We start from the raw sequence: 20,805 nt of genomic DNA, 5'->3' as shown, positions 1-20,805 counted from the left end.
TTTACTCTTACTTTAGCCGGCTGGATCACATTAAAATGCAGCAGAAGACCCAAAAAAGGTCTGAAATTTCTGGGGGAGAGCCCCCAGACCCCCCCTGTTCAGTAATTTAAACTAATGTGCTAATGTGGCTGTAGACCCTTAACGACCCCAAATACGCCCAAAAACATATCTGGGACGTGTGTTATTTGTACAGGGAGTAGAGGTGATGTCAGCGGAATACCAAGTTGCATTGTGGGATTTAAGTTATCAATATTTGAGCTTGTGAGGTGCTGAGAATAAACTAACTGGCAAACGGATGTCCTGGAATTTGGGTGAACTTTGTTTGCGTTGAAGAAAGTTCCCATATGTGAATTGTTCACTGACAATGGCAATAAAACTGATTCTGATGACTTGGTGAGGGGCCCCCAAAAATGTTTTCGCTTAGGGCCCCCTGAAGGCTTGGGCCGGCCCTGCTGGTTGGTACTGGTCTAGTTTGATTCTGGTTCAGCACTGGATGGGTAATTTGGCAAATCAATGTTGGTCAAGCATTTTGTATGTTATTTTTCACAAAAATCCAATCTACCAGTTGTTATTTATTGTATTAACGCAATTTATTGAAGTATGTACGACGATTAACGCAACAACTGCAGAAATTCCGATGACCCTAAATGCAGCATTAAGGTTCTGTCGTCACTTCCTCTCACCATACACTTCCGCTCTGCGGCTCACTGATGCAGCCATTTTATTTTGGAACTGCAGGGCTGCGAAAACATTTTGTAAAGGTGGGTATGTAGTTTCACAAAACAAAACACTACAGCTAGTCGGTTTTGCATTATGTAGATATCACATGTAAATAATCTAAATAATAATAACTGATTATATGCTGTGCACACACTGACCCTATTCTGAGATAGGAGAAGCTAAGCTAAGTAGCATTGATTTTCACCGATCCCTTTGGTTGCTCAAGGCACCTGATTCGCGATATTAGTTGATATTTTGTTCAATGATCATAAACTAAAAATATAAATTGTACAGTTTGATTTTGAAATTCCATTTGACGTGAGCTGAGAAGTAGTTGATCGTCAACGGCTGAAGACTGCGCATCTGTAGGACTAGCCCTGTCTCTAAAACACAAACTGTATATTTTAGGAGTGTTACTTCAGGACAGTGAGTGATGTGGGACCAGGGAGGACAACCCTGGCCGCAGTGGCCCTTGAGTCAGCAGCAATGGATGCAGTCCTTTCAACATCAACATGATCCAGGTAGCACTTGAAAAGCAATTACTGATTAGAGAAATATCTGTCACTCGAAGTCAATTTTACATACCATCAAATCCTCAGGTCAAGTGGACTGGGCCGCCCTGGCACAGGCATGGATAGCACAGAAAGAATCGACAGGACCAGAGCCACCAAGTATTCAGCCCAATGGTCAGGACATCCCTGGTCTGGAGCCTGTTGGACAGGGGAACCACGGTGCCTTCCAGGGTGACCCAGCATTTGGACGGATATGGCAGCCAGGTACTTCTGATCATTATGCAATGTATCTGGGATTGTCTTTTTCTCTCATGCTGCATGGCTTTATAAACGCAAGGTTCAGGGTTTTAGTCGAGCAATGATAACATGTGTTTTTGTATTTTCACACATGGGATGCTGTAGAGTGGGGAATGCATGGACAGCCCCCCCCTCCTCATCCTCCTCCTCTTCCTCCTCCTCATCATGACCCATCCTGGATGCCCCCAGGGTCTGGACCAATGGATGTGGTGAATCCCAGTGAAGATGGCAATAGCCAGGACAGCGGAGAGTTCAACTCTGAAGCCCACCACGGGGTTTACTCCCAGAACAGCCATGGGTATGGGGCACAGCCCGACAGCTACGCCATGGCCCCCTTGGCCATAAACCAGTTTGATTATCAGGTATGCTGGTGCTACAGTTAAAAAGAATATTGGTTTAAGTGTGACAACCAAGTAAAACAAGAATCAACTGGCTTGGGTTCCAACATGTAGGTTCATCTCTCGTTGCAGGTTTGGTGTGGCAAGGAAACCTTATTGCAGATTCAGTTTTGTTTGCTTTTGATTTTTATTTAGCACAGTGAGCCATTCAGCAATCTTCTGCTCTTATAGGGAGGAAGACATGAACCCACACAATGTGAACGTTTGACCCTTTTAATAACAATTTTCTCTGCATTTTCCAATAGCACGGAGCCGCATCCACCTATGGCCCGACATCTACAGGCATGCCCACTCCATACTGGCCGGGTCCACCACAGAATAGACGAGATCCCAGGCCTCCTGAGTTCCGAGACAGACCGCGCTCTCCAATACAGCTGCCAATAAAACAAAAGACACCAGTAACACCTCTTGGTAAGGTTTCACAACAAAATAATTCTGTATTTTATTATTATTATTATGACTTAGTTGCATACATTTTAGCAGTAAATACCGCCATTTGGATGTAAAGTATTGTAAGTAGTTGTGTCTTGGAAATGTTTTTAGATGCCTTAAAAAGGCGAAAACTCCCTGCATGGATCCGAGAGGGCTTGGAGAAGATGGACAGAGAAAAGCAGAAAAAGATTGAACAGGAAAGAATGGAAAAAGAGCGTGCAGAAATGGCAAAAAATGATGTTGAAGTTCACGAGCCGGACGGTGGGGGTGATGGACCTCGTGTTCCCAGAAAAAGCAAATTTGTAAGTTATTCATCTTATGAAAAAAATAGACCTGTATTATTGTTTTGTGATGCCAGTTGATATAGACCTGTCTTTACGTCTTTCACTTTAGGATAGTGATGATGAGGGCAACGATGATAATGGTGTGGAAAGAACTACTATGAAAAAAGAATTTTCCAGTCACAGCCCGTCACCTGCAGCTGAAGACAGTGAACCTGAAATGACAGAGGAGGAAAAGGAGTTCCAGTTGGTCAGTACATTCTATTCAATGTGCCATATATCACTGCCTGTATTCTCTTTTGTGACTGATATTGGTGCCTTATCTTTGTAGATGATTATCACAAAAACACTTCTGACAGAGATCCTTCTGGAAGTCACAAATGAAGAAATTGTACATGTGGCTAAAGAGACTCATCGGAAGGCAACTAGAGGTTTGCCTTTTAACTTGTACATTTTATCTGAAGAATTAGTATTATACCGTTTGTTCTTTTTAAATTCTATGAAAAAACCTTTGCTATTGGATCATATTAAGTACACATGAAAAACAAAAAAAAATAATGCCCAGAGATGAGTGAGTGCACTTTTAGCTCAAGGGTCATTTGTGATGCATAATGGATTAATTCCCTTTGTTGGTCTGATGTTTAATTTGGATGTTGGTTAGAAGTTTATTAATGCTCTCTTTTCTCCATCTTTCTTTTCTTTTCATTTATTTTTATTACCAATGACCGCACAGCTAGTGTTTTATGACCCTTTCTCTAGCATCTCTTGAGAAATGGCTGTATGTTTTTTAACATGTTCCTGTTGTTGATGTGAATCAAAGCTCCTGCAAAACAGCTGGCACAGTCAAGTGCACTGGCTTCTCTGACTGGTCTCAGTGAGTATCCCATTTTCTTTTGCTGGGGGGCGGGAAAGCTTAAATGGGCACTTAAGATAACATTTAGGGGAAGGGATCGTCACACAATTAATGTATCAAGTTTTTTTTATATCTTTTTTAAACCTATTGACAATTGTTTTGCATTCTAAGCATGCGTTGAAGCTGCTATGATTTTGTAACTGATGTAAGCCTCAGTCGTTTACAGGAAAAACTAAGACTATGAGAGATAATGTTCCCTGACTTAAAAGGAACACTAGCCTTTCACAAACTCAACAACCTGGGGGCTCTGCTGTGCAGGTGGACTTGGTGACTATGGCTCCGATGAAAGTGAGGATGAGGAGCGCAGTGTCCATGGGTCTGAGTCTTCTGACACTGACGAGGAGGAGTTGCGTCACCGTATTCGTGAGAAGCAGGAGGCCTTCCATCGCAAAGAGCGGGAACTGCAGCTGCAGCTCGAAAAACAGGAAGCACTAGAGGCACGAGTAGCACGAGGTGAGACTTTTTCCGAACCATTTCAATGGAATTCATCTAGTCACTGCTAGTTTTGCACTGCAAAGTTAATTTTGCAATTAAAATATTTAAAACCTAATAAAACCAAACTTTTTTTTTCCCTCACAGAGGACATGGAGAGAAAACAAAAACTGGAATATGAGGAGGCTGAATTAGAGAATGTTTATAAACAGGCAGCAAAACCAAGTGAAGTGGAGGCCATATCAGAGAGGCGTAAGTCGCGTAGTGAGAAGGAGGGCAGTGAGAGCAAACATTCGAGCCGAGGGAAGGATAATTCAGCACGTGGTCGGAGTGATTCTCCAGCAAACGGACGCAGCAGCAGCTCCCGCTCCTCTTCTAGCAACAGCCACACCTCCTCTTCCTCATCGTTTTCCTCGGCCTCTTCCCGTAGTTCGTCAAGATCTTCCTCCCCTCGCCGAAAGAGGAGACGCAGTCAATCCCCTTCGCATAAGTCGCGCAGGCGCAGTCGCAGCCACAGCTCCCACAGACACCGTAGTGAGCGCAACAACAAAGGCCGAGACAGGAAGAGGTCAAGTCCTGAGCGGACCAGGGATAAACGAGACCGCAGTGATTCTAGAGACAGGAGGAGCCGCAGGAGCAGATCCAGGTCCAGAGACAGGGCCCGGAACAGGAGCAGGGAGCGCAGCCGCAGTCGAGACAAGGACAAAGATCGAGATAAGGATAGGAAAAGGAGCAGGGACCATAGGGACAGCAGTCACAGCCGAAGCGGCAAACACAAGAAAGCCTCCAGCAAAGAGAGAGAGCGGAGGAGAGAGCGGAGCCACAGTCACGAGAAAGACAAGAAGAAAAAGGATAAGGATAGAGACAGAGAAAAGGAGTCTGATAGAAAGAGGGATAAAACAAAGGGAAAAGAAAAGGAGCGAGAGAAGGATAAATACAGCTCTGTTTCCGAAGAGAATGGAAAGTCCAAGAAAAAGAAAGACAGCGATTCCTCCACAGACTCTCATAGCGACCGCCATGCAAAGCAGGACAGTAAAAGCAGCAAAAAGGGCTCCTCTAAATCTAACAGAAGGCGCTCTGATTCGGACTCGAGTAGGTCCCCTTCTCCTGAGGTTAGCAAAGAAAAAAAATCTAAGAAATCCAAACGTAGTCGTTCAAGGTCTACGGAAAAATCTCACAAGTCTGGTAAGAAGGCAAGCCGCAAACACAAGTCTAAGTCTCGATCAAGGTAGTATTAGTTTTTCTCTTCTCTTTAAACTGTTATTGTTGATTTTATCATCCTGTAATGTCTCTGTTACCAACTTAAACTCTTAAGCATCTCATGACATTTGACATGAACATTGTCCTGCTAAAATATGGTGTATTAAAGAACCAATTGCCCTAAGGATTTTATACATTAATGTTGTCTTCTGGTTATATGTGATGGTTTAAAGTTTTTCAATGTCTAGCAGCCATGTAAAGTGTGTAAATTGTCAAAGACATAGTTGTTATTTGAACCATATTTCCAACCTTTGCTGATTCTAACATCCACAGGATTTCTTTTTAAGGTGGCGTGAGCTGTTGTGTTGTAGTTAAAATATTAACGTATCCTTAATGTTCTGTCTATATCTTTTTCAGGTCGACGTCCCCCGTACGGCGTAGCAGGCGCTAAGGAGTACAGTTAAGCCCTGATAGGTGCACTTTGCTGCCAAGTTGAGCAGCCTTGTCTCATTATAGAGGCAGAGTTGTAGGTGAACCCCTCAAACATTTCTTTGTTGTAAATATGGTATTTTTAAGAGTGACTAAAAACAGAAGTAATTTTGAATGGTAGGATTTTCAATTGTCATTATGCAAGAACTAAGACGAAAACCCAACTAAGTCACACCTGTATCATTTTAAGTCATAACAGGATTCTCAAGATGTTATTGTAAATTGTCCAATAAACTGTTTGTCCATTGACTTGTAGTTTATTTACAAATTAGAAGAGGCTGTACATTTTGTAATTCAGGAGTGAAAACCCCATGGATGTGTAGTTGCATGAACATATTAGATGAGTATAATTAAATGGTCTAACAGGAAGGATGAACTGGTGTCGCGAGATGATTTCAAGATATATTTTTAACATTTTGATATTGTATTAAATCGTTTTTTAATTAAAAAATCTTATGTTGTATTTAAATTGGGTCAAATAACCAACTTCAAAAAAACTTAAACTAATTGTAAAAGGTGTACAACTTGAATTTATTAGACGTTTTCATAAAACAAAATTGTGGGGGTCCCGGTTCAGTTGCATAGTTATTTTGGGGATCTCGACCTGAAAGGTTTTGAGCACCTGATCTAATCGAAAACAAAAGGCGTTCATTCGGCTATACTACCAGTTACCACATAGTATTCAAATCAAATATACTTCACACCACATTTTTGCAAATCTCATTCATTTGTGGGCCAATTTGTTCAGAGTAGGAACTTTGGTCAAAGAATTATTTTCCAACCGGACCGAAAATACTAGCGCACCAAACATTTGCACCAGCGATCAAGCTTCAAATGTACTCGAATAAACTCAGTCGTTTGGTGTTGGGAGTTTCTTGTTTTAAACTGACACGTCCCGGGCTTAGTTCTGGCTTCAGCCGGGCATCGGTGTGTCAACAGCGGTCACTGTGGCTGCGGAGAAGTGCCCTCATGGAGCACCACCCCGCTTTACCCAGGTGAGGAATGTCAGCGACCCTACGTTAAAGTTAACCCGTTTGTCTTTGTGCACACGCTTGATTAAAGTTGTTCCAACAATCATGTAAGTCTACAACCATATGTCCTAAAAAGTCACGAATATTTTGTTGGGCCGTCTAAAGCTTTGTTTACGACACCTTTCGCTGTGACATTGTTTCCAAACGCGTGTGCAAAACGACGATGATCATGTTGCAATTTTAACAACAATGTTACGTGGTGAAGGGTAAGACCACTGTGCGGCGTCTTTTCCATGCCAAAGCTACTGATTTCTCGTGATGTAACAGTTATCGTTGGTTATCTGGGACTCGGCCAGATATCAACAGTAGAAGTGTAAATAAACCGGTGTGCTTACAGTTCACAGGCTTGAATCGCTACAAAATTTACTCTTAATGTTATATGGCCTTGAAGAGCCTCCTTTTGTTAGTTTCCAATGCACATTTCCCCCCTTTAGCTATAATATTCCATACAGTATGGCATACATACAGCATTCCATACAGTATGGTACATCTGGTACCTGTGCCCAAGACACCGCGCGCCCCAGGGCACTGTCCTCGCACCCTGTCTCTTCACCCTCTACACTGCAGACTTCAAACACGACACGGACAGCTGTGTCCTGCAGAAGTTCTCTGACCACTCTGCCATCATCGGACTCATCACGGACGGCGATGATGCGGAGTACAGGGGACTGAAGCAGGACTTTGTGGACTGGTGTCAGCGGAACCACCTCCTCATCAACGCGGGGAAGACCAAGGAGATGGTGGTGGACTTCCGCAGACGCCACCCCACTGCCCCCTCACCAGTGAACAGCCAGGGACGGGACATTGAGAGAGTGGACTCATACAAGTACCTGGGTGTTCATCTGAACCACAAAACTGGACTGGACTCATAACACAGACTGTACAGGAAGAGCCAGAGTCGGCTCTACCTCCTGAGGAGACTCAGGTCTTTTGGAGTGACAGGGCCACTCCTGAAGACCTTCTACGACTCTGTGGTGGCATCAGCTCCTGTAGGTGTGGCCTGCTGGAGCAGCATCATCACACAGAGGGAGAGGAAGAAGCTGGACAAAGTCATCAAGAAGTCCAGCTCCGTCCTGGGCTGTGCTCTGGACTCGGTGCAGGAGGTGGGGGATAGAAGGGTCCTGGCTAAACTCACATCTATGCTGGACCATGAGTGTCACCCCCTGCAGGACACTCTGTCCGCTCTGGAGAGCAGCTTCAGTGAGAGACTGATCCACCCTCGCTGTGTGAAGGAGAGGTTTCGCAGGTCTTTCCTTCCTGCTGCTGTCAGACTTTATAACAAACACTGCTAGCCCTGAACACGTGCAATACTGACTTAACCATGTGCAATACCGTCATATTCATGTGCAATTACTGTCGTACTCACATGCAATAATGTCACATTCATGTGCATATAACTGATGTAAATACAGTGTTTATTTTACCATTATTATTATTATTAGTGTTATCTTGTCTTACGCTAGCTGTTTTTATTTTATCTTTATTTTTCCCCTTCATTCCTTATAATATTTTTGTTTATAAGAGTTTTTGTTTATAAGAGTTATTCTATATAAGAGTTATTCTATTAAGAGTGTTTTTTTAAACTTCCATAAGTTATCTGTCCTTTTCCTCTGTAACTACCTGCGTTGCAACAATGAAATTTCCCCATGTGTGGACAATAAAGGAATATCTTATCTTATAAAATTGAACTATCTCCAATAGAGCAGGGGACTCCACCCTTTAGCTCAGGAGCTCCAACCTCTTCCAAGAAGTTCCCCCCATTTGAATTAATTATACTACACTGAATAATTCAAACGTTTTTCCTTGCCAATTATCACTGTTAATGTAAACTTTAGATGCCTAAATTTGTACACTAATGAATGGATAATGGTTTATGTTATTGCTTTATCCATGCATCCATCTGCGTTTCCAGGGCCAGGGTGGGGAGGCAGGGAGGCCCAGACTTCCCTTTTAGACATCTAATTCCTATCTAAGGCTTGTTGCCTCAGTTGTATTGACTCAATTTCTTGCAACCGCTAACGGGAGTAGCTCTCTTCTCATAAAAGTTGTAGAAGTTTGAGATTCCTGCCATGGACAATGCTCCATACTTTCTATTTCATGCAGGTGACTTTCCACCACAGCAACTGTTCCATAAATCCAGCAGATTTTTTGCCTCCCCTCTAGTGTCCGTTCAGTCTCTCAAACCACGGTGGACCCGGATGAAGTGAGGAGGTTCCAGTCACTGGCCAGTAAGTGGTGGGACGACCAGGGAGCATTTGCAGCTTTACACGCCATGAATGACCTCCGGGTGCCTTTTATACGGTCTGTGTTCTACTAATTTTGTACTATATTGGTTTGAGTATTTTTGGTAGCTATTCCATGTGCACTGCCTCTATGAAATGTATTTCCTCACCCAAACAGAAGTGCAGGCTCTCTTCCCTTCCCCCTTTATGTTGCTCTTGGTGGCTCTGATTTTGACATGTCTTGACAGCTCCGGAGGCAGAGTGGCTGTGTAGTTATGTTGCCTGATGCTTCAGTGCCCTCAGGGTTTAACTAAATAAGACCCAAAAGGAGCACTACAATTTTGATGTTTCTTTACCTTTATTAATTCAATAATATCTATTAACTTGTCATTGTAATGCTGATACATCAAACAGGATTCAAATCAAATAAGACTTGAATTTGTCCTGTTTGTACTAAATTCCCTTTGGATCATTTGATTGATATAAATTATTAACCTGGAAGTCTATAAACGTCAGAACCTGTTAAAGTTTTATAGGTGTTTTTGTATTTCACTTTAGCTTTTTTCAAGCATTTTATATATATTCCCACGCAAACCTTTTTAAATATATAAATCTCTCTTTGTTTTAATCAATGCAGAGACAACTTGCTGAATTCTCACAGAGGACGTCAAACTGGAAAACCACTTGCTGGTCTCAAAATACTTGATGTCGGCTGTGGAGGCGGCCTGCTTACAGAGGTAATGATCAAAAGTCAAGAAACACATGTTGACAGCGCTTGGCTAGAAACTACTAGCATAACAAAGCTCTGTTATCTTACAGTTGTTCCGATTACTACAATTCCAATCTGATGTAGTTTTTTTTTTTTCAAGCTGTCCTTTCAGTCTTTTCTGCTCTGCATACCAGTGCATAAACGTACACTTAGATGGCACCCCATCAATAGAGTTTTTAGGTTTGACTGGTCACTGTGTGGTGGAACGGACAGTTGGTCATTTATAGTTGTTTATCTCAAAGCACAGAGTTCCTGTCATTGCTCTCATTTAAGTCTGATGCCCCGCCACACAGGTTGTCATATACAAACAGATACCCAAGTCTGCTAGGATTTCCAGGGTGAAAGTGTCTTGTTGTGTCTTGTCACTTGTGTCTTGACCCTTGCTATCACAGAAGATCAACTGTAAAAGCACAGCAATGGTCCCCTTGGCCAACAAGAGCCGAGTGTGTGGTCTGTTTTTAGCCAGAAGGTGGCGCCAAATATGACTTGTACACAGCTGTTCAATTAATAATCTATCTTATTACTTCTTATTACTTACGTTTATGACGGGTAATCCATGTCTATATTTTATATTGGCTATGTCCCCCAAGATGATAATAATACGACATTTTATTCATACAACACTCAAAGATGCTGGAGCCTAAGAATCAGAATCAGAATAAGGTTTATTGCCATTGTCAATGAACAAAATTCACAAACATAGGAACTTGTCCTGGTGATTCGATGCAACACAAACAACAAAACATTGAACAATGAAGACAAAACAATGAACAATGAATAGCTACCAGATATATAAAAAATAAAAAAGTAAAGTTAAAATATGGTTAGAATCAGTAAGGATATGTACATAAATAAGATTAAGTTACATTAAAATAATTATAGAAAACTGTCAAAAGTTGAATATATGTATATTGTATAGATTGAAATGCGTTATTTTTATATCTGTATCTAAAGATAGAAGAGAGATGGAGATACGGATATGTATGCATATAATCATCATCATTAGCTTTATTTTGGATGTTTACTTTGTCCATAAAAGTAATGTTTACTTTAAATAATTGTTTCAACCTTTTTATTTATCACTTTCTTAGCCTCTTGGTCGCCTGGGTGCTTCTGTCCTTGGTATAGATCCAGTGGAGGACAGCATTGGCACAGCACAGCTCCATTCGTCCTATGACCCAGACCTCCGCCACAGTGTCAGTTATAGGGCCTGCAGCCTGGAGGACCTCACCTCTGAGAAACCAGAGGGAGCACACGCTGAGGAGGAGGCCGTGGGACAGTTTGATGCAGTAGTTGCATCTGAAGTGGTTGAACATCTGGCTGATCTGGAAACATTTGCTTACTGCTGCAGCCTCGTAATTAAGGCAAGTTCCAGGATAGTTCCTTTATCATCCATCTGTGATTGTGGCCAGTGAAGAACTATCTTATTCACAATGTAAATGCAGTCTATAATATATTTAGAGTCAATGTACCTAGAGCATGAGTATTTATGATATTTAAGCTGCGCTGTGTGCATGCTTCCGGTGAATCCGAGGTGGCCAGATCAATGGCGCAACAAAATCACTCAGAATGAGCTTAAAAAATACATTAGTTGTGATGAAAGAGAGCGAAAGGAGCCAGTTTTTACTTTATCCTGATCAGAGAAGCAAGAGGAAAGACACGGCTCCACTTCCTTTCCTGCTCATTCCACTGAACAGGAAAGGTCTTGGAGCTGAGGCCGTTGCGCGTGAAAGTCAAACTGTTACAGAACTCTTGCTTAATGACATGAGGGAAAGAGAAGGGGAGTAGGGGGGACAGACCTGATTAAGGAGTGTAAGGCTACAGCTAGAACCGACTGAAAACCAGTTGATCGAGAGTCCAGCTCCAAACCAGCCTCTGTTGGTACAAAAGCAGCTGAACTGCTCCATGGCTTTAACCTCACACCAATAGACATATTATAAAATTATAGCTCTTTTTATTAGTGTTTTCATTGATTAAAATAAATCCTTAAGGGCAATTAAAAGTTTTGTTTTTGTATGGTAAAAACTGTAGGTGCATATTTAAAATAATTTAAATTAAATACGGATTTTGTATTTGCCTTTTTTATATTTGTTCCTATTGATGAGAACAGACGTGCCTTCCAGTGCGTGCTGCTATAAAAGTCACATGTACCATGTGAATAAAAAGTCATTTTTAAATTGTTATTGGACAAAGAGAAGTACTTTAACACAGATGTGAGAGTGCATGAGTTGAAACTTGTGATGAAAGTGTCTTTACACTCTTTTGCTGACAAAGGTAAAATAAGCCTGACTGTTAACCTGGTCCCGACCAAGTTTGTACCTGAGTGCTTTTTACTATGGCAACTCGTCGCCAACTCTGGTTAGCCAATAACGCAATAGAGGATTTGAGCAGCCTGGAATGTCCAAATGGGCTTAATCTTGATTCATGGAAACCCTCTTGGTTGTTATTGTTCAATGGGAAAATCATGTGAGTGTTTCCTGTGGTGTCACTGATGAAGCCTCATCATATCTCCTAACTCAGTGGGCCAGAGGAGTTGAACAGATGAATGGTCTTCTTGACACAACATAACAAATAAACAAGCTTTTAACCAGGTTTAAAATTGTTTTGATTTAGATGACTTGTGTTGTTTATTTCTACACAAGACATACATGAGAATAAAAATGTTTTCAAATTGTTTTCAAAGACAAATAGGTTTGTGAACAATATGTAAAATCACGTTTAAACATTTCTGAATATGCAGCCTGGAGGTTCACTCTTCATCACCACCCTGAACAAAACCAACCTGTCCTGGTTACTGGGGATTGTGGTTGCTGAAAATGTGCTGAGAATTGTTCCGCAAGGGACTCATGAATGGGAAAAGTTCATCAGCCCAGAGGAGCTAGAGCGCCTCCTAGAGTCCAGTAAGTATCTTAGTATTATGCTTAGTAAATGTACTGCATTGTCCTTTTATATATTTGACCGGTTCACCCTTGTTTACCCTCTATGTAAATCCTTTCTCTTGTCAGATGGTTTCTCTGTGCAGTCTGTCAATGGGATGTTGTACAATCCACTAACAGGAGCCTGGAGCTGGACCAACAGTACAGCCATCAACTACGCCCTTCATGCTGTCAAAGTGAGAGAAGATCCTCCCATGCACCAGGCTGAAGAAGGCAGTCCTCACCCACAGGACTCCACAGTACACGGCTGAGCCTGTCACCAAGGAGACCAACAAGTCTGAAAAACAATGACTGTGATGCATAGACTGGTTATCTGAAGATGCACAAAGCAACAAGTGTGTACTTGTAACATAATGATAACAAGTTTTACTTAATTTCAAAATAACTGATGGCTCTCAAACTAAGAATTGTCTGGGATTCAAATGCTTTTCACAGGGAATCCAAGTGTTTTGCTTCACGCATGAGGGGACAGTTACATGGTCTGTGCTTATAAAGGCCCTTGTGGATTAATTATGTAACATATAAATAAAATAAGTCAAGCTGTTTGGAATCAAAGTGTGTGTGTATCATCATATATTGTATTAAGTAATATTGTAGTTACAATACAGAACCACAGAATAATAACTATGGAATTACAACATGAATATCAATAGCCTTTTTATGTCCTGGTACTTACTTTTTGGCGTGAATGAGATATAACAGTGACAGATTTTCCAGTGTATCAGATTATATATTTTTTTGCTGTGCTATATTAGGCGCCTTGATGCGAGCACGAGGAGCATCTAGTTACCTGGGCTGCGGCGTGGGTGCAGGGATTAAACTGTCGCGGTTAGTTCTACTTGAAGTGGACATGGGAGTGGCATTAGGGTGCTATAGTGTATCTGCCACGGGACTGTAGATGGGAATCTAGGGAAGAAAGCGCACAATTAAACCAGGTGGACCAGATGAGAGTGTCTGCTTTTCCAATGTTGCCCCAGAGTAAGTATAGGAGGCCATCTGTGTCAGGTTAACAAGGGTCTGTGTGGTTTGTAACCCACCTGTTGCATGGTAGTGTGTGTTAGGGTGCGTTGCAAAACAAAAATCCGTTCACACTAAATGTTTCACCTTCTCTTTGGATCAGTGTATTTCGTTTTTTAGAAGCTGAAAGAAGTGGTCATAATATGATAATATGGATTCTTTTAATCCAACACCTTGTCCAAACCATTAATGACTGTGTTTGGACCAATACTTTGCACATATCACATGTCACCAGAGAGGAGCAGGATGCAGGGGGCTCGTATTAAGGCTGGGGCGGGGTACCGAGACAGACAATAGTGGAATCAAGGGACCAAGGTTCAGTCAAGAACATCCGGATGTGTTAAGGTGGTGATGAGAATTTAAGCAAAACATCACAAAAAAATGCTGCAAACATGTAAATGAATGTGATTAGAACTAAGGAAATTAACTGATGAGTACATAACTTGGTAAGAAATATAGAGTAATTTACTGTTCATAATATTAGTTGGCACTATTGAAATGACATTATGAAAGTCTTACCGGAAGTGGTGCACTGCTGATCGTCTGACGCTTTGCAAATGTTTCTGGAAAAACGCTGCAAGGGAAAGTGACTTGAATAAGCGTCTTCACGGAGAGCGCAAGGCGAGATGTTTTCTGTTCTTTGATTTCGGGGTCAATTCGGTCGCCTCTCGCCGTCATGCCGTAGTCATGAAGCCAGCCTGGGAGTGCGGCGGCGGGGTGGGCGCGGGGCAACTGTGACTGAAAGAGGCAGGATGCACTGGGCTGCGGGGTTCGCCTCCAGCCGGCCGTGCGTGGTGGAGCTCGGGCGGAACCACAGCCTGCCTCTCGGGCTGTGCAGCTCCGAGCAGCAGCACTCTCTGTACGGATGCATCATCGCCGTCCCTTTACAGGACTACGGGGGGATTATGTCCGCTCTGGGTTCTGAGTCCTGGTGGAAGAAGACTCTGTACATCACCGGGGGAGCGCTGCTGGCTGCGGCTGCCTACCTCCTGCACGAGCTCCTGGCCATCAGGTAAGAGCCGCGGCACTGTCAGCGCTCTTTCAATGTGCACCGATCGAATTAATCCTGTTAAATGTGCCCAAGGATCAGCGAGTGCACTTGCGCTGCGAGTTCCCTGTAGATCTCCCAATGTTTAGGAGTGTTCTTTGAGTATCTATTTACTTCCTTTCAAGGGCACGACTTTGAGTGAGCGGGAAAATAAATAAATAAAACGTGAGTCACGTGCATAGGCTCGTGTGAGGCTCTCGTGCCAGTCCTGAGCGTCACCTGCGCCTAGGATCGGGACCTTTGATGACCCCAAGGCACCACTCACAGCTGCTCGGTGCTCTTAATGTACATCTGTTTGTGCAGTAGCCTGGAATCTATCTGCAATATCTAGATTTACCACGAATATATAACCAAATCACGTAACTGCAGCCTTGAAAGCCCTGAAAATCGAATTATATTATTCACATTAAGCAGATGTAGCCTATCCAGAAACTGTAACATTTTAAGGTTCAAGGTTGATGCTGTCTGTCGGTGTATTTTGGCCCTATGCCGCCCAATAAATAGTGACTACATCCCGTAACAGTGGCCTGCTATATCTCCCCTTCCCTCTCCTCCTAATCATCTGTGCGTAACCTTGTATTGGGTGAAGCTGAATCACGTGCAGCCTGCTGGCGGCCGGGCCTGTAGCCTGTCGGCATCATCTGTTTGGGCCATGTGATGTTGGCAGAGAGCAGAGCAGCCACACTAGACCGCTTTCACTCCCTGTGTGTCTGTGCCAGATCCTTGAGTCTGAAACCCTTCAGTGGCTTGTCATCAAGGTAGTTTTTAGTATCAATATACGTAATGGACCTAAACCAAGTGGAGGATTGATTGTTCCATTTCAGCACCACGTGAATGGACAGCGACTCATATCGCCAACAGGGTTCCGATTACAAGCTCTGTAAATGCTGAATACAAAAACAAAACAAAAAACAAATCTGACTTACACGTAATATCAGTAATAACCTTTCCAATTTAAAAATAGTTTTATATTTTGATATTATATTTTTAGTGCAGGATTTGATTGCACCTCATGGTAGTGGTCAGAGATCAAACATCTAATTTCAGCACGACAAGATACTTACCAGATAATTCCACTGTTCACCTCTACACAATATAGTACAGTACTTTTGATTTAGGCTTCTGTCATTAGAGTTCCAGAGTGCAAACACGCAGTGTCACAGCATGCTTCACTAAATTATTCAGTGCTGCAGAGGTCACTGATGACACTAAGCCAAAAGCATGGTTGGCCAATATAATATGGTGCATATAATATATGTTTTCACAGTCTCCTCTTATGATTGGCCTAGTTAACACAAGGACTAAACAAAGGGATAATATGATGAACTACCCCATAGCTTTTTGATGTGTCCTCACTTGTGTCCTCAAGTGAGGGCTCCTGTCGCCCGCAAAGTCATGTTTGTTGTGACCTTGTGATGTAAAATTTTAAACTAGTTGTGAATATACATTCACTGCCCACGTTTTCTATTAGGCTTTTAGCCACAAACTTGAAACCTACCTAGACACATGCACTATAAACATGATTCCTTTATTGATTTCATACTGTGTTCAACCATTGAAGGAAGGAGCAGGAGCTGGACTCTAAAGATGCCATCATACTCCATCAGTTCTCCAGGCCAAAGAACGGCGTGCCCAGCCTCTCACCTTTCTGCCTCAAAATAGAGACTTATCTGCGGATGGTGGATCTGCCGTACCAGGTAATTCATCTATTAGTTGCTTGTTATTTCATGTTTGTAATGGTAAAACCATTGGGCATCACAACATAGAATATGTTTTATTGATTAATTAACCATATTTGGTATATGTTTAGATTTCCTTTTGTTATGATAATAACAATACTCAAATGTATTCTTAACTGAAAAAATACATTTACAAAGACTAAATCAAGTCTGGATTTAATTTGTGTTTTGAATGATCCGAATGAGATTTAGTTAGAAGGATCAGGAGGACCAAATTTCATAAATATTATGTAATTTAGCAATACATTTTGCTGGCAGCCCTAAATATTGTGATATGCACACTAAAATCCAACTTTTCTTTTGCAGAACTACTTTGACGGGAAACTGTCACCACAAGGAAAGATGCCTTGGATAGAGTACAACCATGAGCAGGTCTCAGGGTCAGAATTCATCATAGATTTTCTGGAAGAAAAATTTGGCATTAGCCTGAACCAGAACCTCACACCAGAAGAGAGAGCCGTGTCCAGAGCTGTTACCAAAATGGTTGAGGAACACCTCTATTGGTAAGCATTGTTTTCAATGTGAAACTTTTCGGTGTAATCCCTCATTTGTCCAGGAATGTTCATTGTTTTTAGAAAAACAGTGTCCAGATGACTACAACTGAATCTTTTTCTACAATATAAAACAATGTGCTAAACTGAATATCTGTTTGTAAAGTAGAAATAAGTTATACTCAAAATTGCCTCTGACTGGACAATGGCTAGTTACCATTTGCAGAAATTAATGATTTAATGAATGATTTAATGAATGATTTAATGTTTAAGCACCATTGTGATGATGAATTGCCTGAAGGTTTTGATTGGCTTTGAGCAAACAAAAAGATAAAATGAAAAATGACAAGGACAATTAGGTTATTGATTCAGTTCCCTCTTCCACTGATCACTAGATTGGACTCTTAAAATAGTTTTAAAAACCTTCAGTACCTTTAGTTTTTACTCTAAAAGTAAATTTTCAAACAGATACTTCAAAACTTTTATGCATTTTCTTGCTCCTTTATCTGCACTTTTACTTAAGTTAAAAACAATTGAGTACTCCATCCACCACTGCCAGTTACTCACAAAACTGACAGACAACTAATAGCCAATTGGGAAATTAGTGAGAGATCTTAAATTAGTTTCTCTCATTGGTGTGTAAGGTGTTAATAATTGTATCACTGTTAAATTATTTTATTTATTCTGTGTATGTTTGCAAAACTTCCTAAAATTATGTTTTTATTTTTTCAAACAGACTAAATATACATTTTAGGGATGAAAATGAAATTAATCAGATTTAATATCTTGCATAGTACAGTGATAAAATGGCAGGGATTTTAGAGGGTGTGAAAACTGAACAGTAATCCGGTCGTTGGTCCACTCTGGTCTCATCACTTGGTCCTTCTTGGCACACATTCTTCCTCTTCTGTTCCTCAGTGGTGAGTCACTGAAAACACACTGCTGCTGCTTGGAAATCTCTCACCACTTCTCATTCTGAGCGTAGAGACTTTCCATTATCTAAAAGCACCATCCATCTTCCACTGACTCTCACAACACACAAACACATAACCAAATTAAATGAATAAAGTCACCACTTTTTATAGGCCCATTTCAGGAGGGCTGATTTATTATTCCTGGCCCGAAAAACATGTTTCAGAACAAAATTTAGCGCGGGAAAATTGATTTATGATAAATGAATGAAAAAATGCCTTTTGGGCTCATAAATATCCATCTACATTTTTTAAATAGAGGTCAATAATGTAACCCAAGCTCAGCCTCTCTCTGCGTCACCTCTCCAGTCATCCCATGTGATATTTAGACCCACTCCTAGATCTATTGATTGAATTATTTATGTCAGGGAAGGGCAGCGTGCACTTACCAACTGCCCTAGTCTAACTGATTTACTTGAGGTTAATAGAAAAAGGTCTATTGTTAAATAAACCACCAAACAAAAAGGTAGACCAAATTACATAATTATAGTCCTGTCTACAAGTTTTCCATTTAGGTAATTCAAAAGAATCCGTGACAATCGAACCAAGCGTCAAGAAACAAAGGGACTTAATGTGACTTTGAACAGAAAAGGCTTCTAGAATTTCAACCATTGATCAAGATGGATAATTTCTGTCTTAGAATTCCTTGTTCTTATTAGAGAACGGACAGACTCATTTACATAGCATTTAGTTTTGTGAGAAGCATCAAACGAGATCTCAAAAACCATGTTGCATTATAGAGCAAGAACGCATTGGACGGCCACCGCTCCCACATGGATGTTATCGTGAAGGCCACATGCTGTAATCCAATCACCATCGATTTATCAGTTGTCAGGGGTGATTTAGAAGACACAACACCGGTCTTTTCTTAACCATGTCTCATATTGTCCTTTTGAATAAGTGGTTGAAGATATTAGGATTTCAGGCTTTGTAACCTGTCAGGGCAAAGGTCAGTGTGTATTTCAGTGTCAGGAGTAGGGTAGAAGGCTATAACAGGTTTATCCAGTTAGAGTCGGCAGTTTGATAGCGAAAATATAAGCGGGCATGAACCGACAAAGGACTTCTTCCAGAAATCAGTAATTGTGGTATTATAACTATTACATTTGTGGAATAAAATTTTAATGTGAAGAATTTAAATGGTTCAGTTTTTTGATTATTGTACTTGAGATATAATGGTAACTACCAAAAAGAGGAACCCTTTTTTATAAGCAGAAAATCGATGTCAAACAAATCAGTTTTCAGTAAAAGGTAGATTTATTTTTGCAAAGACAATGAAATAGAAACGCAAATTGGAAAGATGTTATTAAATGTTATGAATTACCAAAATATAAAAAAAACATGTCATCACAATTAAAATGAAATAATGTTGAATTGTTATTATCTTGGGATGGAATAAGCAGTAAATACCCTCTTTTACTTTGAGTTACCCGTCAGGGTAATGGGCTGAATAGATGACGTTTCAATGGTTGTCAGTGTTGGTAATGAATAGGTCAGGCAAAGGAAACAGATTCACATTGTTATTAATCTACTTGAAGCAAGCGGTCAATAGTTATATGACCTTTGTAGTAACAGTACAGTGAAGCTGCTATCACGGGCATGTTCATCACAGAGATTCCTTTATATTGTAATGTAAAAGGCCTATACTGTATGAAGTTACGTTTTTTGCATTGTGTGAATGGTTTATTCTTTGGGACATTGCCCTTCATCCATCATCACACATGAAATGGCATGAAATGTATAAAACGTTCCGCTGTGTAAGAAATCATAAAAATGTTTTGTGGTTTACTACTGGATTCTAATTGGTCTCTGCGTATATGAGAAAGCAACCAAGCAGAATGTTCAACCTGTATAATAACCTTGATTATTCTTGCTTTCCCTCCAGGACAATAGCGTACTGTCAGTGGGTGGATAACCTGGAGGAGACACAGAAGCTGCTCTCCATGAGTGGTCCCCTCAGCGACACACTAAAATGGCTCCTAAGTCACCTTAACGGCAGCATGGTCCGCAGGGAGATGTATGGTCATGGGATAGGGCGCTTTTCCGAAGAGGAGGTGTACTCACTAATGGAGAAGGACCTGCGGACACTGGCCACTTTGCTCGGTAAGACATTTACTGTTTGTGAGGTTTGAGACCAGTGGCAACAAAAAGCAGTAACCGAGCATTACACGCAGCACCGGGGGGATTATCCAAATACTGTTATATAACGTTGATATGGTCACCAGATTTATGTGCTATGTTTCTTGGATAGCATGATGATCTCTGCATACAGTTGATGAAGCATTGTTTGCCACTTTTTCACTCCAAAACCAATACAAATCGGAAATGAACCACGACTTCATTGGTTTAAACTATGACCAAGTGCCTCTAAATTAAATAATATATTTTGTCAGTAAACCCCTAGAGTTTGTGTACCTCTGGTGATCATTGTATCACCGTTTCAGAAACAAAATAGTGTTGGGCTGAAATGTTCCAACAGACCATGCATATTATATTTGCATTGATCTGAAATTTGTACGATTTCTAAGAGCAGCTGTAAAATGGAAAGTTGCTCTGAGACTGCCCTGTATGCATCAGTACACGCTGAGACTCAAGCATTAGTGCAGGATGTTGTCTTCTATTATTTCTGGAGGCACAACCTGGAATGTCCCGCCAGTCTGCTTCAATGCACTGTGCTAAATGAAATACAGGCATAAGCAGTCACACACCAGTCTAAACTCCGTGCTCGTCCCACCAAAGTAGAGGAAAAGGAAGAAATGTTAGGAAGGGCATCTAGAATAAATGTGGTTAATTCATAAGGGTAAATGTGGTTTACGGTAAATGTGGTTTATGGTAAATGTGGTTAATTCATAAGGGTAAATGTGGTTAATGTGTAAGGGTAAATGTGGTTAATGTGTAAGGGTAAATGTG

The 20,805-nt window shown here is 41.2% G+C and overlaps 3 protein-coding genes across 3 annotated transcripts in view; all 3 read left to right on the top strand.

Moving 5' to 3' along the window:
• The first annotated feature begins 661 nt into the window (after positions 1 to 661).
• pnisr (PNN-interacting serine/arginine-rich protein) lies at positions 662 to 5,923 on the top strand. The gene is made up of 12 exons (XM_072460712.1): positions 662 to 761; positions 1,129 to 1,241; positions 1,320 to 1,496; positions 1,635 to 1,891; positions 2,173 to 2,338; positions 2,471 to 2,661; positions 2,753 to 2,890; positions 2,972 to 3,071; positions 3,461 to 3,514; positions 3,812 to 4,006; positions 4,133 to 5,213; positions 5,603 to 5,923. The coding sequence occupies exons 2-12, from the start codon at positions 1,154 to 1,156 to the stop codon at positions 5,634 to 5,636; spliced, it is 2,481 nt and encodes an 826-aa protein (XP_072316813.1). The 5' UTR covers positions 662 to 761; positions 1,129 to 1,153; the 3' UTR covers positions 5,637 to 5,923.
• Positions 5,924 to 6,470: 547 nt separating this feature from the next.
• Positions 6,471 to 13,187, top strand: coq3 (coenzyme Q3 methyltransferase). Its single transcript, XM_072460713.1, has 6 exons — positions 6,471 to 6,669; positions 8,869 to 9,006; positions 9,565 to 9,664; positions 10,788 to 11,060; positions 12,437 to 12,596; positions 12,702 to 13,187. The coding sequence occupies exons 1-6, from the start codon at positions 6,509 to 6,511 to the stop codon at positions 12,881 to 12,883; spliced, it is 1,014 nt and encodes a 337-aa protein (XP_072316814.1). The 5' UTR covers positions 6,471 to 6,508; the 3' UTR covers positions 12,884 to 13,187.
• Positions 13,188 to 14,193: 1,006 nt separating this feature from the next.
• Positions 14,194 to 20,805, top strand: part of faxcb (failed axon connections homolog, metaxin like GST domain containing b) — a 12,445-nt gene continuing 5,833 nt past the window's right edge. Inside the window, exons 1-4 of the mRNA XM_072461064.1 lie at positions 14,194 to 14,661; positions 16,259 to 16,394; positions 16,743 to 16,939; positions 19,781 to 19,998. Coding sequence (XP_072317165.1) covers positions 14,402 to 14,661; positions 16,259 to 16,394; positions 16,743 to 16,939; positions 19,781 to 19,998 — 811 coding nt within the window. The 5' untranslated portion in view covers positions 14,194 to 14,401. The remainder of the gene's footprint in view (positions 14,662 to 16,258; positions 16,395 to 16,742; positions 16,940 to 19,780; positions 19,999 to 20,805) is intronic.

The sequence above is a fragment of the Eucyclogobius newberryi genome, unplaced genomic scaffold (genome assembly GCF_026437365.1).
Source record: "Eucyclogobius newberryi isolate DKJ021-1_F unplaced genomic scaffold, fEucNew1.0.hap1 SCAF_3, whole genome shotgun sequence".
Taxonomy (NCBI): domain Eukaryota; kingdom Metazoa; phylum Chordata; class Actinopteri; order Gobiiformes; family Gobiidae; genus Eucyclogobius; species Eucyclogobius newberryi.
The sequence above is the reverse complement of the archived record's forward strand: the minus strand, read 5'-3'. Positions and strand labels throughout refer to the sequence as shown.

What these genes read in the sequence shown, in the direction of transcription:
- coq3 (XM_072460713.1), top strand. Translation starts at nt 6,509, where the DNA reads ATGTACTCGAATAAACTCAGTCGTTTGGTGTTGGGAGTTTCTTGTTTT. An exon ending in CACCACCCCGCTTTACCCAG is followed by an intron (nt 6,670 to 8,868) that starts GTGAGGAATGTC and finishes CCTCCCCTCTAG; the next exon opens with TGTCCGTTCAGTCTCTCAAA. An exon ending in GAGGCGGCCTGCTTACAGAG is followed by an intron (nt 9,665 to 10,787) that starts GTAATGATCAAA and finishes TCACTTTCTTAG; the next exon opens with CCTCTTGGTCGCCTGGGTGC.
- pnisr (XM_072460712.1), top strand. Translation starts at nt 1,154, where the DNA reads ATGTGGGACCAGGGAGGACAACCCTGGCCGCAGTGGCCCTTGAGTCAG. An exon ending in TGGACGGATATGGCAGCCAG is followed by an intron (nt 1,497 to 1,634) that starts GTACTTCTGATC and finishes GGGATGCTGTAG; the next exon opens with AGTGGGGAATGCATGGACAG. An exon ending in AAGTCTAAGTCTCGATCAAG is followed by an intron (nt 5,214 to 5,602) that starts GTAGTATTAGTT and finishes TATCTTTTTCAG; the next exon opens with GTCGACGTCCCCCGTACGGC.